General features: G+C 34.0%; 1 protein-coding gene across 2 annotated transcripts; it reads left to right on the top strand.

Moving 5' to 3' along the window:
• Positions 1 to 800: 800 nt before the first annotated feature.
• Positions 801 to 14,148, top strand: sta (stubarista 40S ribosomal protein SA). Of its 2 annotated transcripts, XM_080146202.1 has the most exons (10): positions 801 to 1,152; positions 1,693 to 1,792; positions 4,918 to 5,023; positions 5,778 to 5,877; positions 6,385 to 6,510; positions 6,890 to 6,967; positions 11,705 to 11,797; positions 12,969 to 13,046; positions 13,407 to 13,505; positions 13,903 to 14,148. In XM_080146202.1, the coding sequence occupies exons 1-10, from the start codon at positions 1,120 to 1,122 to the stop codon at positions 13,999 to 14,001; spliced, it is 912 nt and encodes a 303-aa protein (XP_080002328.1). In that variant the 5' UTR covers positions 801 to 1,119; the 3' UTR covers positions 14,002 to 14,148. The 2 variants fall into 2 exon arrangements, with proteins under 2 accessions (XP_080002328.1, XP_080002327.1); XM_080146201.1 differs by lacking the exon at positions 801 to 1,152 and having other exon boundaries at positions 1,642 to 1,792.
• Positions 14,149 to 14,535: the final 387 nt, after the last annotated feature.

Raw genomic sequence — 14,535 nt, 5'->3', positions numbered from 1 at the left:
AAAAAATTTTTCCGGGGGGGGGGCATTTTCTTTCCCCCTCTCCCTTCACATTTTCTGTACTTTAAAAAAAATAGGCTGAATTGACCAAAATTCAAAGACGACATTTGCTTAACATCCCATTTATTGTAGTTTTGCTGTTGATTTTGTTGTTGATGACAGCTGCAGTATTGCAGTTCTATCACTGTACCATATTACCGTATTATCTCTCACAGTAATGTTTATAGAACGCACCGACACACAAAAATGGCCGCCCGAGGTACCGCAATGTGAGATACCGTGATAGAACAGCAATGTGATAGAACTGTGATCACAGTTCCGACTTTAGAACCCACCTCCAAACTTTCAAAATTTCTGCTGTTACTGTGGCCAAGTTTAAATAAAGATTTTTAAAAAACATTCTTTTTAAACAATTGACAATTCAAGAAAAGTAAAAGAAACAAATGTTTATATTTTATAAATGTTTTTTTCAATCATTTTAGTTGCAAATTTTAATGATTTTTATAAAATTTAATTTAAATTTTCAAAGTTTTGGACACTTGCTTCCCTTTTGTTTGATCGTAAAAAGGGCCATTCATAAGATATTTTAGTTTGGGGATAAGAAAAATTTTTTAATGCTCTAAAAGGGGAAAAATATGCTTGTTTCCTAAGACTATTTTGGTTTTTAAATCAATAATCATGCGTTGCCTTATCTATTAATATCACTGCTAAAATAAATATAATCTAAATGGGTAAAAAATAATTATGTTTTGTTAAAAATCCGCGAAAGAATGAATGGCCCTGCATCTGAATGCCGCGTACTTGTATCTGGAAGCTGTCTTGCCAACCAGATTATCTTATACCAAAATTAGTTTTAATATACCAAAATAATTCATTTAATGATTATTGGTTTCATTGTTTTTTTTATCGATTTTTAATGTTCAAAATTTTATTATTATTGGCAGAAAAAGTATTTTAGGGATCTCAATCAAATCTTAAGAGTTGGCAACGCGTTTATTTTGCCATGCGCAGCCAAAGTTTACTTACTTTTGCCGCGGCCAACATTCTATCTTTCCGGCGCTCCATGTGGCAAGAGTAACACGTTTTTTCTCGTAATAAATATAAAAAACGTAAAAATACATCATGTCTGGAGGTCTTGACGTTTTAAAAGCTACCGTAAGTATTATTTGCATTGTTTTCTGTTTATTTTTATATATTTTTTGTGAAATTTGGTGAATTTTAATGTAATTTGGGTCTTGTTTTTCCATCAATAAAAATCTATGTCAGATTTAGGTTTTCTCCCAGTTTACACCATTAATTAAATTAATTCGGTTAAAATTCACGAAACTAGTTTTTCAGCTGTCGTTGGGGGTATTGCGCGTCTCTTAAAATTGACTGCCTCTAAATTTGCCCCCAAATAGTTATTTAGATTTATTTCATATTTTGGTTGTACTATATTCCTGTCTTTGCTACATAAGCAATTTTTTCAACTCTACTAAAGGTAGGAAAAATTTGGTTGCAGAGCCTTTTCTATTTTCTGTGACAAGTCCTGGAATTTATATTTATTTCACCAAATTTCTTATCACCCATATGATGATCCATTAAAATAATAGGAATTGCCGTCTGAACCATAAATGAAGCTAATTACCTTCTGAAAATTATTTTTATAATTTGAATATCATGATTGGGGGCTTTGCTAATGCTTTAACTTTGCAGGAAGATGACATCACCAAGATGTTGGCAGCTACCACCCACATTGGCTCAGAGAACTCTGAGACCACAATGGAACAGTATGTCTTCAAGAAGAGGAATAATGGTAAGCAGTCATGGCAGCTTATAACTGCTTCAAGGAATTCTATATTCTTCAAATCTGTGTGTACGTCTAGAAATGTCTTATTAATCTTTGTTGAGTTGACCCTATTTAAAATAATTGAATGGTTTTACAGCTTTTTAAGACCCAGACTGATTTAAATATCTATTTGGACATATAAAGCTGTTAGGAGAAAATCTTTATTTGATCTTTTTAAGTATTTCTGTTGCTTGGAGATACGGAACAATTGAAACACCATAACTCTAATTTTGTTATTTTATTTCTTAAAAAAATTAACCAACATCTTTGCCCCACCCTACTTTATTTTTATTCATATCTAGATATATTTACCTACAGTTTTTCTTAATCAAATGGCTTTCAATACCATTATGATTAACCACGAACTGATTAATATCTTTTGTCGCTATGTCTTTTAGCAATTAAATTGTTTCAAAGATACGTAACATTTGAAACATTAGAAATGTGCATTTTAACCCTTACAGATCGGGCCTTAATTTCCACCTTAATAGATGGGGGGGGGGGGCTAATTTAGCTCCCCCCCCCCTTCTATCTCTGCTTCTGTTAGAGATAGAGATATAAATTTTTTTTGATTGTTCATGTATATATTTAGGGAAAAATACTTTTTCTAGTCATAGCGGACAGCCCGCTCCTTAGCCGCTTTTAGCGGCCAGCCGCTAAATATTGAAACCGCCGTAGAGCTGCCAATTTTTAAGCTAGGATAACCAAATTTTAGGACAAACTTTTATATTTCATAACAAAAAATTCCATTTGTATAATCTAGAATTCTTTCTTATGAATCTATACAGTTTTTCTTAATCAAATGGCTTTCAATACCATTATGATTAACCACGAACTGTTAGATTAATATCTTTTGTCGCTATGTCTTTTAGCAATTAAATTGTTTCAAAGATACGTAACATTTGAAACATTGAAAATGTGCATTTAACCAGGGTTAGCATAAAAAAAAACCCAAGTTGGGTTTTATTGGGTTTTTTATCTCAAAAAAATCCAAAAAAACCCGGGTTTTTTAAAAATTTACTTTTTGTCGATAATGTAAATTCTATTTTGACTCATATGGAGTACTATTTTCAAACAATAGAAATTATATAAACATTTTATTTTAACCATTGTATAACTGCATTTTAACTGCTTATTTTTATATATAAGTAACAGAATTTCTGTCTATATGTACTAAAATATCTCTCTAACCACTGAACCGATATGATTCTCAATTACAATTAGCTTCTCACGGGTCCATTGAAGATTTTTAACTACTTTGGGGGGGGGGGGGGCAGATTTCTTTTGGTTGTGCCCTCCCCCAAAATTGGAATAAACCTTCCCTGGACCTATGAATACAGGAGAACCATACAGATTCAGCGGTTAGCGAGATCCTATGGTACAGACAAACCTGTTACTTTATAAAAATGATTTAAACCTATATCTTAAAATTCCTAGGTAATAATCTTTAGAAAACAATAAAACCCAAAAAAAACCCGGATTTTATTAAGAAAACCCGGTTTTTTTAATAAAACCCAATGGGTTGGGTTATTTTAAAAAAAAACTGGTTTTTACCAACCCTGATTTTAACCCTTACAGATTGGGCCCCAATTCCCACCTTAATAGATCGGGGGGGGGGGGGGGGGGCTAAATTAGTACTTCTTTAGCTTTAAAGACGGGTAAAATCTGAAACTTTTATCAAATCTAGAATTATATCTTATGAATCTATACAGTTTTTCTTAATCAAATGGATCTCAGTACCATTATGATATAACCACGAACTGTTAGATTAATATCTTTTGTCGCTATGTCTTGCAGCATTTCTGTTGCTATTTAGATACGTAACACTTGATACAAACAAAATATAAAATTGGATAAATATAACTGAATGTGCAACAGTTTTAAGATCCATACTGTAATTAATTTCCTTTATGGGTGTAAAACTAAGATTATTTCTTTTGTCAACTTGTCTTGCGTACTTCTGTAGCTTTAAAGACAGGAAAAATCTGAAACTTTCATCTAATCTAGAATTATATCTTAATAATCATATGAATCTATACAGTTTTTCTTAATCAAATGGATCTCAGTACCATTATGATATAACCACGAACTGTTAGATTAATATCTTTTGTCGCTATGTCTGTTAGCATTTCTGTTGCTATTTAGATACGTAACACTTGAAACAAACAAAATATAAAATTTGATAAATATAACTTAATGTCTAAAAGTTCTAAGATCCATACTGTAATTCATTTCCTTTATGGGTGTAAAACTGAAAGATTATCTCATTGTCAACTATTCTTTAGTATTTTTGTTGCATTTAAGACCGGAAAAATCTGAAACATTTATCGAATTTTATCTTTTAACCCAAATCTTGTGAACACTTACAGTTTTTCTTAATTAAATGGATTTCAATACCATTATGATATAACCACGAACTGTTAGATTAATATCTTTTGTCGCTATGTCCTTTAGCATTTCTGTTGCTATTTAGATACGTAACACTTGATACAAACAAAATTTAAAATTGGATAAATATAACTGAATGTGCAACAGTTTTAAGATCCATACTGTAATTAATTTCCTTTATGGGTGTAAAACTAAGATTATTTCTTTTACCAACTAGTCTTTAGTACTTCTGTTGCTTTAAAGACCGGAAAAAATCTTAAACATATATTCAATCTAGATTTATATCTTATAATCTTATGAATCTATACAGTTTTTCTTAATCAAACGGATCTCAATACCATTATGATATAACCACGAACTGTTAGATCAATATCTTTTGTCGCTATGTCTTTTAGCATTTCTGTTGCTATTTAGATACGTAACACTTGATACAAATCTATTTTAATAGATTCTTTTAATATATTCATTAAACTTAAGTTGTTCAGAATAAAAAATGCGTACAAGGGATATTCTGTGTACTAGGAAACTGATTTGAAACTTACTCTTTATTCAATGATTGCTTTAGGGTTTTAACAAACTAGCGGTTACAAAGGCCTATATATGGTTGCAAGTAATATTAACCCAAATAGTTTCAATAGAATTAAATCTGGGATTTAAAATTTAATAATTCGGTGGACCTGCATAAAAATTTATATTTTTTTCAGGTATAAACATCATTCACCTTTCCAAGACTTGGGAGAAGCTGGTGCTGGCCGCTAGAGCCATCGCTGCTGTTGAGAACCCCGCCGACGTTTTCGTCGTTGCCAGCAGGTAAAATCCCAAATGACGGCTGGAATCACGTATATGTATGTGGTCTTTTTTCTTTAATTTTGTTGTTAGTATAAGCAGAGGTAAACTAACGAGGAGTCTATTCTTGTGCAAAATATACAAGCCTGTAATATACCAAGTATAATATTTATATGTAATTAAGATTTAAACTTTTTAGTTTAAAAAAAATAAAAATTGTTCGGAGGGGAGAGTCTTAAGGGCCGCAAATTAGGTATCCCAATTTTTAAACTCTCCGTCTCTCTATTAGCGAGATCCTTTGATACTAACCAGGGTTTCGGATCCGGATCCGCAAGGATCCGCATATTTTCGAGTCCAAGGATCCGGATCCGCAAAAAAATGCGGATCCGGATCCTTTGACTCAAAAAAATGCGGAAAAAATGGAAAAATCTACCTAAATTTATATAAAATCTCAGACATTCTCTTGATGAGAGCCAATCTTTAAGGTTTAGGGTCAGACTTGAAAATTAAAAGTATTTTTGACTTCGAATTAAAGAATAAATATTTTTTGAAAAGTTTGGTGATTTTATTTTTATTGCCAAGGATCTGGATCCGCACTGACCAAATTTGGAGGATCCGGATCCGCAAAAAATCAATGCGGATCCGAAACCCTGATACTAACAGATACAGACATCGTTTTACTTAGTTTTATAGATAACCTTTGAGTCCTCGAATCAATAATACATGACGAAAATTTTGGTATAAATTCAATTCAGACAATTTATAACATACTTTTAAGGCCCTATGCCCAGCGTGCCTGTCTGAAGTTCGCCAGATACATCTCTGCTGTTCCCATTGCTGGCAGATTCACTCCTGGTGCATTCACCAATCAGATCCAGGTAAAGATTTCGAAGAGGGAGGGGCTATTCTATTGGGCTGAAATTATTTTTAACTCTAAGTACTAGTTTTTTATTCGTTGGCCTAACAACATTTGAGGACAATTGATTGGTTGGTTAATTTAGTTAAGTGTCCAAACCTTTCAACCGCCAATATATTTATTTACAGTAGGGGTAATTTTGTGTAGTATCATTCTGAATGTACATGAATTTATTTGCTATTGATTTGTACCTCTAGATAGGATTTACTAAATGCTCAGTGCAGGGGTGTAATTTTCTGACAGGGTTTGAGTTCTATTTTGAAATATAATAAAAGATAAATACACCTTTGGATAAAGTAATAATAAAAGTAAATTAATAATAAAAATACATGTGAGCAAAGAAAATTCTTTATGAAATATTTTTCCGAAAATTGGCTTATTTCAAAAGTTCAATTTAAACAGCACTTCCCTATATCATTAACGACCTGAAACTAAAAGAATCTTAATCTTAATATTTAGTAACTTTTAGGCTGCTTTCCGTGAGCCCCGTCTGTTGATTATTTCTGACCCCAGAACTGACCACCAGCCCGTGACTGAGGCCAGCTACGCCAACATCCCTATTATTGCTTTCTGCAATATTGATTCACCTACAAAGGTACACAACTAACCTTCTACTTAACATTTAAGTCCTTTTTTAACCTAAATATTCTGAAAATTCAAAGTTTGTTGACTACCAAAAATATTTCTACAGCAACATACAGATTTTAAGGGTTTTCCTAAAAGATTTTATTTATTGCGAGACCTTTATTTTCCTGCTTATTACTTGAACTTCTGAATGGAAAAAATCCATCCCTTTTGATCCTAGTAATTTAATACAAAAATCTTTCAGAATAATTAGATTTAAATGATGAACCTAAAATTATAGGAATTGCCGTCTGAACCATATATGCAGCCAATTTATTTCACTGAAAACTTCACTCTTAAAATACATTTCGCGTATATTTTACTCTCTAATGCAGTTTTTTCTATTTTAGTTTGTTGATGTTGCCATCCCCTGCAACAACAAATCTCCCCACAGCATTGGTCTCATGTGGTGGATGTTGGCCCGTGAGGTTAGTATGGTTTATTTCTTAAAAGATTCGGTAGAAATTTCTTGATAGTACAAGTGTCAAGATTTTTAACAGCCTTACAAAAAATATTTTTTTCATAAGCCCTAACTCGAGTAAAAATTTTATAATAAAAAAAAATTGCCAGGATTGTATATTAAGCATTGGATAAATTAAGGGGAAAAAATGAATTTTGTACTGAATATACATTTCCGGATTTATAACAATTTTTATCCTATCCCTTATTGATGAATTAAATGTGTTTAATTATTGTTAAAATTCATAAAATCAGTAATGCTGCACTTTTATCAGGAAATAGTTTATATAACTTTTTTCTCTTTTAAGTGTAGCTATATAAAACACTGCTCAACTCTGCTTTGTTTATTTATCATGAAATATTAGCTTGCAGTAGTAGTTACATATCATATGATAACACCAACCAGAGCTGGATTCTTTATAAAAAAAAAAATTAGGGTCACTTAGTGAGGCAAAATTATTTTTGTGAAAAATCTTCCAAAACATAACAAATCTACAAAAATTAAAGAAATCATAAAAGGGTTATTAACATAAGATTTTGTTTAATTTGTGTAGATTTTTATGCTTCACCAAGTGACCCAATTTTAGAATCCACCTAGGGATTAAAACCCTGGGTTCTTAAAATTCTACCCAACCCGGAAATAAAATTTGTGGGCAGGGGTGTATATTTTCATATTTTACCCGGTTGAGGGGGGGGGGGGGGGTAAAAAAATAATATGTAGTTGAAAGATAAAATTGTAAAAGTTAAGAGAACTAAAAGCATTTTATCCATTTCTATTCTTTTTGGTGTAAAAAAAATTAAAGAATTTGTTGGAGGTGGGGATATTATGAATAAAATAAAGAGTTTTGAAAATATATTTTAATTTTATTTCCTTCCTTGCTGGAATAGTTATTTCTCGCATCGTATTATAAACGGCTTTCCGCGGATATAGAATGTACAATTAAAAGATTAAAACCAGTTTTTTTAGCCCCGAGGTGCCGGAGGCACCGGCTAAAAAAACTGGTTTTAATCTTTTGATTGTACATTTCTATCTATAATACAAAGTAGAACGATGTCTGTCTGTTTGTTTGTGTGTTTGTGTGTGTGTGTGTTTGTGTGTTTGTCTGTTTGTAGCGAAGGATCTCGCTAACCGCTAAACCGATCGGGTTCTCCTTTACAGGGTAGCTTCTCATAGTTCCCGGGAAGGTTTATAACTATTTTCTTTGGGGGTGGGACACCCCTAACCCCCCAAAAAATGAAAAATACCCCCCCCAAAAAAAAAAAAATTTTTTTTTATTTTAAATCTAAAATACGAAAAATTGGTTTGATCAAACCTCTTGGGGCAAAGCCCCTAGAGGCTAGGGGCGAAGCCGCTAGTATTCATAGAAAGCTGGATATAATACGATGCTAGACATAGTTTTTTCGTATGGATGAGAACCGGTTCCTATCCACCGGATTCGAATGAATACGAGAAAAAATATTAATTTTTGCAGCGGGGGAAAAAAATAATCTTGTGCAGAATATACACCTCTGTTTGTGGGTTAATTTAAAATATTAATATGATCGTTTTGAGTATGATAACCTCCATATTTAAGTGGGATCAGAACATTTTAATATTAAAATAACCTTAAAACTGAAAGCAGGAAATATTGTAAGAATTTATTTCATTTATTAAATTGATTAGTAAGGTATATAATTTTGGTAATGGGTTAATAACCCTTTTTCCAACTGGTTCTAAAAATTTGGATTGCAACTTTTGTGATTTCTGAATAATATAAATATTTAAGCCGTTTCTAGTAGTGATTAAATTTTAAATATTTAATTTCTTTTGCAATTCGGCTAGATTAAAACTTTCATATCCTACATTATTCAATTTTACCATGGAATAATAGTTTGGAAACGTCAGTTACACTTCAATTGAACCTGTATTACTCAAGCCCTTACGTCAAGTGATTAAATTATCAATATTTAAGCTCTTTTGCTATGTGGCAATATTAAAACTTTCATATCCTACATTATTCAATTTTACCATGGAATAATAGTTTGGAAACGTCAGTTACACTTCAATTAAACTTGTATTACTCGAGCCCTTACGTCAAGTGATAAAATTATTAATATTTAAGCTCTTTTGCTATGTGGCAATATTAAAACTTTCATATCCTACATTATTCAATTTTACCATGGAATAATAGTTTGGAAATAGTTACATTTCAATTAAACTTAAATAAGGCTTTACGTTAAGTGATTAAATTTTAAATATTTAAGCTCTTTTGCAATGTGGCTTGATTAAAACTTTCATATCCTACATTATTCAACTCTACCATGGAATAATAGTTTGGAAACGTCAGTAACACTTTCAAGTAAACTTATTACTACTTAAATAAGCCCGTACGTCAAGTGATTAAAGGGGGGGGGGAAAATGTGGTGACTCGTGCCACGACATACCAGCAATTTTATTTTGGGTGCTACTCCCTTAGTTTTAGAGATAATTGGGTGAAATCTTTTGGGCTGGGTCACTAATTACCCCAACTAGAGGTATCTTTCAAAAAAAAACGGCGGCGGGTCCGCCGCTCCCGCCGTTCGCCGCCATTTTCCGCCGCCGCCAAAAAAAAAATTTTATTGCATTTCTCGCCGAATTAGGCAATTTGGAATCATTTGAGACCATGTTATTTTTTTCAAAAATTTTTCCCCTTATAACCAACCCTGCAGGGGGACTTGGTCATTTTTTTCAAATTCTCGTTTATTAAGGTATATCTTAAATTCAGTGCCTCTCCTAAGCTTTTAAAGATATTGAGACAAAACCTTTTGAGGTAAATCAGTAAAAAATATTTGAATAAAAAATGGCGGCGGTACCGCCGCTCCCGCCGTCCACCGCCATTTTCCGCCGCCGCCAAAATTTTTTTTATTGCATTTCTCGCCGAATTAGTCAATTTGGAATCATTTGTGACAATGTTATTTTTTTCAAAAAATTTTCCGCTTATAACCAACCCTGCAGGGGGACTTAGTCATTTTTTTCAAATTCTCGTTTATTAAGGTATATCTTAAATTCAGTGCCTCTCCTAAGCTTTTAAAGATATTGAGACAAAACCTTTTGAGGTAAATCCGTAAAAAATATTTGAATAAAAAATGGCGGCGGTACCGCCGCTCCCGCCGTCCACCGCCATTTTCCGCCGCCGCCAAATTTTTTTTTATTGCATTTCTCGCCGAATTAGTCAATTTGGAATCATTTGTGACAATGTTATTTTTTTCAAAAAAATTTCCGCTTATAACCAACCCTGCAGGGGGACTCAGTCATTTTTTTCAAATTCTCGTTTATTAAGGTATATCTTAAATTCAGTGCCTCTCCTAAGCTTTTAAAGATATTGAAACAAAATCTTTTGAGGTAGATCAGCAAAAAAATATTTGAATAAAAAATGGCGGCGATACCGCCGCTCCCGCCATCCACCGCCATTTTCCGCCGCCCACAGGACGGCTTGTAAGGGGAAAAATTTTTGAAAAAAATAATATGGTCTCAAATGATTCCAAATTGCCTAATTCCAAATTGCCTAATTCGGCGAGAAATGCAATAAAAAAAATTTTGGCGGCGGCGGAAAATGGCGGTGGACGGTGGGAGCGGCGGTACCGCCGCCATTTTTTATTCAAATATTTTTTACTGATCTACCTCAAAAGGTTTTGTCTCAATATCTTTAAAAGCTTAGGAGAGGCACTGAATTTAAGATATACCTTGATAAACGAGAATTTGAAAAAAATGACTGAGTCCCCCTGCAGGGTTGGTTATAAGCGGAAAATTTTTTGAAAAAAATAACATTGTCACAAATGATTCCAAATTGACTAATTCGGCGAGAAATGCAATAAAAAAATTTTGGCGGCGGCGGAAAATGGCGGCGAACGGCGGGAGCGGCGGACCCGCCGCCGTTTTTTTTTGAAAGATACCTCTAGTTGGGGTAATTAGTGACCCAGCCCAAAAGATTTCACCCAATTATCTCTAAAACTAATAAAGAGAAAACTTTCATCAGTTATCAGTCCTCCCGCAGGGTTGGTTATAAGGGGAAAAATTTTTGAAAAAAATAACATGGTCTCAAATGATTCCAAATTGCCTAATTCGGCGAGAAATCCAATAAAAAAAATTTTTTTGGCGGCGGCGGAAAATGGCGGCGAACGGCGGACCCGCCGCCTTTTTTTTTGAAAGATACCTCTAGTTGGGGTAATTAGTGACCCAGCCCAAAAGATTTCACCCAATTATCTCTAAAACTAAGGGAGTAGCACCCAAAATAAAATTGCTGGTATGTCGTGGCACGAGTCACCACATTTCCCCCCCCCCCCCCCCCTTTTAAATATTTAAGCTTTTTTGTAACGTGGCTTTATCAAAACTTTCATATCCTACATTATTCAATTTTTCTGTGGAATAATAGTTTGGAAACGTCAGTTACACTTGAAATAAACTTATTACTACTCAAATAAGCCTTTACGTCAAGTGATTAAATTTTAAATATTTAAGCTCTTTTGCAATGTGGCTAGATTAAAACTTTCATATCCTACATTATTCAATTCTACCATGGAATAATAGTTTGGAAACGTCTGTTACAATTCACTTAAACCTGTTTTACTCCTTATTAAGCGTCAATTGATCAAACGCTGCCACGCATAAGAAAAGTGGTTGAATTTTATTATTTTTATATCCGCGTAAAGCTGTCTGTAATATGATATGATAAATTGGTAATGTTTAGGTCCTGCGTCTGCGTGGCACTATCTCCCGTGACAGCCAGTGGGATGTTATGCCCGATCTGTTCTTCTACCGTGACCCTGAGGAGGCTGACAAGGTTAGTGTTGTTGACGGCGTACCTACTCTATTGTATCATTTGTATATCGTATGCATTTGCTATATTTAGTACTAGCGGCTACGCCCCTAGAGGCCTCTAGGGGCACTTGAGGAGGAGAGAGTCTAATTTAATAATTCAATTTCTCATTTTAGATTTTAGAAGAAAAAGTAAAAAAAAAATTTGGGGGGGGCGAAATTTTTTTTTGGGGGTTTTTTTTCATTCTTTGGGGGGATTTTTCATTCTTTGGGGGGGATTTTTCATTCTTTGGGGGGTTGGGGGTGTCCCACCCTCAAGAAAATAGATTTAAACCTTCCCGGGACCTATGAGAAGCTACCCTGTTAAGGAGAACCCGATCGGTTCAGCGGTTAGCGAGTTCCTTCGGTACAAACACACAGACACACAAACATCCTGTTACTTTATTATAAGGACTAGTGGCTTTGCCCCAAGAAGTTTGATAAAACCAATTTTTCGTAATTTAGATTTTAAAAAATAAATCTTAAAAAAATCTTGTTCTTGGGGGGAAATTTTTTTTGGGGGGGGCAGTCGTCCCCACTATTTAATTTAGTTTTAAAAAGAAAAGAAAATTAAGGGGTAAATTTAATTTTTTTTGGGGGGGGGGGTTGGGGGTGTCCCGGGACCTATGAGAAGCTACCCTGTAAAGGAGAACCCAATCGAAACAAACAAGACAGACATCGTTCTACTTTGTATTATAGACTAGATGAATGTTCTGACTTTCAGTTTTTATAGAAATTCTTTTATCCTTGCTAATTATCTTCTGAAAAGCACCTACCAAAACTTTGTGTTCTGCATGGTCGTCAAGTAGAAGTAGATAAACTTGCTTCTGGGTGTGATTAATTTTTATCCATGGGATTAGTCTCAATCAGATTCATACAGTCCTTAGTTTTAAGGAAAGTAGGAAAATAGTTAAAACCTAGATATATTAATTAAATGGTCTAAAACCATCCAGGTACCTATAAAGACGATAAACAAATTGGGGACCGAATATGTTCAGCAGTTATCGAAAACTTAAAACCTTTCTTAATATTAGATAACAACTTCACGTGCGGAAAAGTTGAATTTTCGGACATTATATTCGATATTTTGTGTTATTACGTTAGTTTCAAGAATTAAGATAGATTTAATTTCTTATTAATGACTTGTGTATTTGCAGGAGGAGCGTGAACGCGCTGAAGCATCCAAGATGGATATTGCTGCACCTGTCAAGGAGGAATGGGGCGGTGAGGCTGAGGTACGTCAATATTTGTTCCTGATTATTGGAGAGGGAGGGTGGGGGGATTAGCATTTTTTTTAAGTTTGGGGTAACGTAAATGACTCTTACATGAGAATTTTACCCTAGACTCGCTATAACTAAAGGAGTAGCTACCAAAATAAAATTTGTTTGTATGTCATGACCATTATCTCTATCCCTATTTATCTATTCAAGAGAATTTTTTTATGCATCTGGGGTAAACTATTAAACTCTTGTCAAGGATTAAAATATTCTTTGAATTTATCATCTTAAAAAACTAGCTTTTCTTTTTATTTTCTCGTTATAACTTTGATAACTTTCGGAATTACTGTAATATGAACTGACAAATGTTCCATTTAGGAATGGGCTCCTGAGCCCGGAGCAGTTGCCCCTGCCGCCGTAGCCGCACCTGCTGCTATTGCTGCCGCGCCCGCTGGTGCTGCCCCTGCCGCCTTCCAGGTTTGTTTTCTTTGTAAAACTTGTGTTTGTTCTGTGTGGAAATTATTAAACGAGAATTTATTTTATGAATACTTGCGTATTTTTTAATTTTTTTATAATTTCGTATTCAGTGTAATTCTTTCTTTCCCGAGCCCCTGCTGGGCTACAATATAACTACCTTACCTGTAAACTGTCTAACATACTATTTAATGTGGGGTCTGTTATAAAATTAGAAATTATTTGAAAGCTACAATTTCCACATTTTGAACTATTTAAAAACCATTAGAATGATGAACCATTGGCTTAGGAAGTGCCGTCTGATCCATATATGAAGCTAACTAAACCTTCTGACCTTAACTAATATTTTTATGTAATTAGTAATGTGTGGGGCTTTTTCTAATTGTGAAATTATTTTCAGGTCAGCGACGATTGGGCCGCACAGACAGACAACACTGACTGGGCCGCACAGGCTGGCGCTACTGGTGACCAGTGGGGCGGTTCTGCCAACCAGTGGTAAACCCCCCTTGAGAGGTTTACACACCCCTGCGGGGTGTCCCAAACTGCTCCGCATTTCTTCGATGACACCCTCAATGCCGGAACGAGGGTGGCTATATGAAAATTTAAAATGTCTTTTTATTTGTTAATAAATATTTAAAGACGCCAATTATTTGTTTTATCTCTATTTGTAACTGTGTTTTGGTATGGATTTCCTCTTTTGTATCTATAATACCAAGTAGAACGATGTCTGTTTGTTTGTAGCGAAGGATCTAGCTAACCGCTGAACCAATCGGGTTCTCCTTTACAGGGTAGCTATAAAGGGAAGGTATAGAACTATTTTAGTATTCCCTAAAAAACATTTATTCTTGGCTTCGTCACTTCAAATTTATTGTTCTCATTGATAAGTGTACATTATATTTTTGCCAAATTCACGATTTTGCGTACATAATGTTAAAATGGTAGTCTTTTTCATTTGGGGTGTATCTACGTTACAGATTTGGTTAAGAATATTTGTACCTAGGACAACTAAGTTCAGTGTTTTAAGCGAAACATC

This window comes from Acartia tonsa, chromosome 13, assembly GCF_053477335.1.
Source record: "Acartia tonsa isolate MP-2025a chromosome 13, ASM5347733v1, whole genome shotgun sequence".
In the NCBI taxonomy this organism is placed as follows: domain Eukaryota; kingdom Metazoa; phylum Arthropoda; class Copepoda; order Calanoida; family Acartiidae; genus Acartia; species Acartia tonsa.
The sequence above is the reverse complement of the archived record's forward strand: the minus strand, read 5'-3'. Positions and strand labels throughout refer to the sequence as shown.

What these genes read in the sequence shown, in the direction of transcription:
- sta (XM_080146201.1), top strand. Translation starts at nt 1,657, where the DNA reads ATGATTGGGGGCTTTGCTAATGCTTTAACTTTGCAGGAAGATGACATC. An exon ending in ATATTGATTCACCTACAAAG is followed by an intron (nt 6,511 to 6,889) that starts GTACACAACTAA and finishes TTTCTATTTTAG; the next exon opens with TTTGTTGATGTTGCCATCCC. An exon ending in ACCCTGAGGAGGCTGACAAG is followed by an intron (nt 11,798 to 12,968) that starts GTTAGTGTTGTT and finishes GTGTATTTGCAG; the next exon opens with GAGGAGCGTGAACGCGCTGA.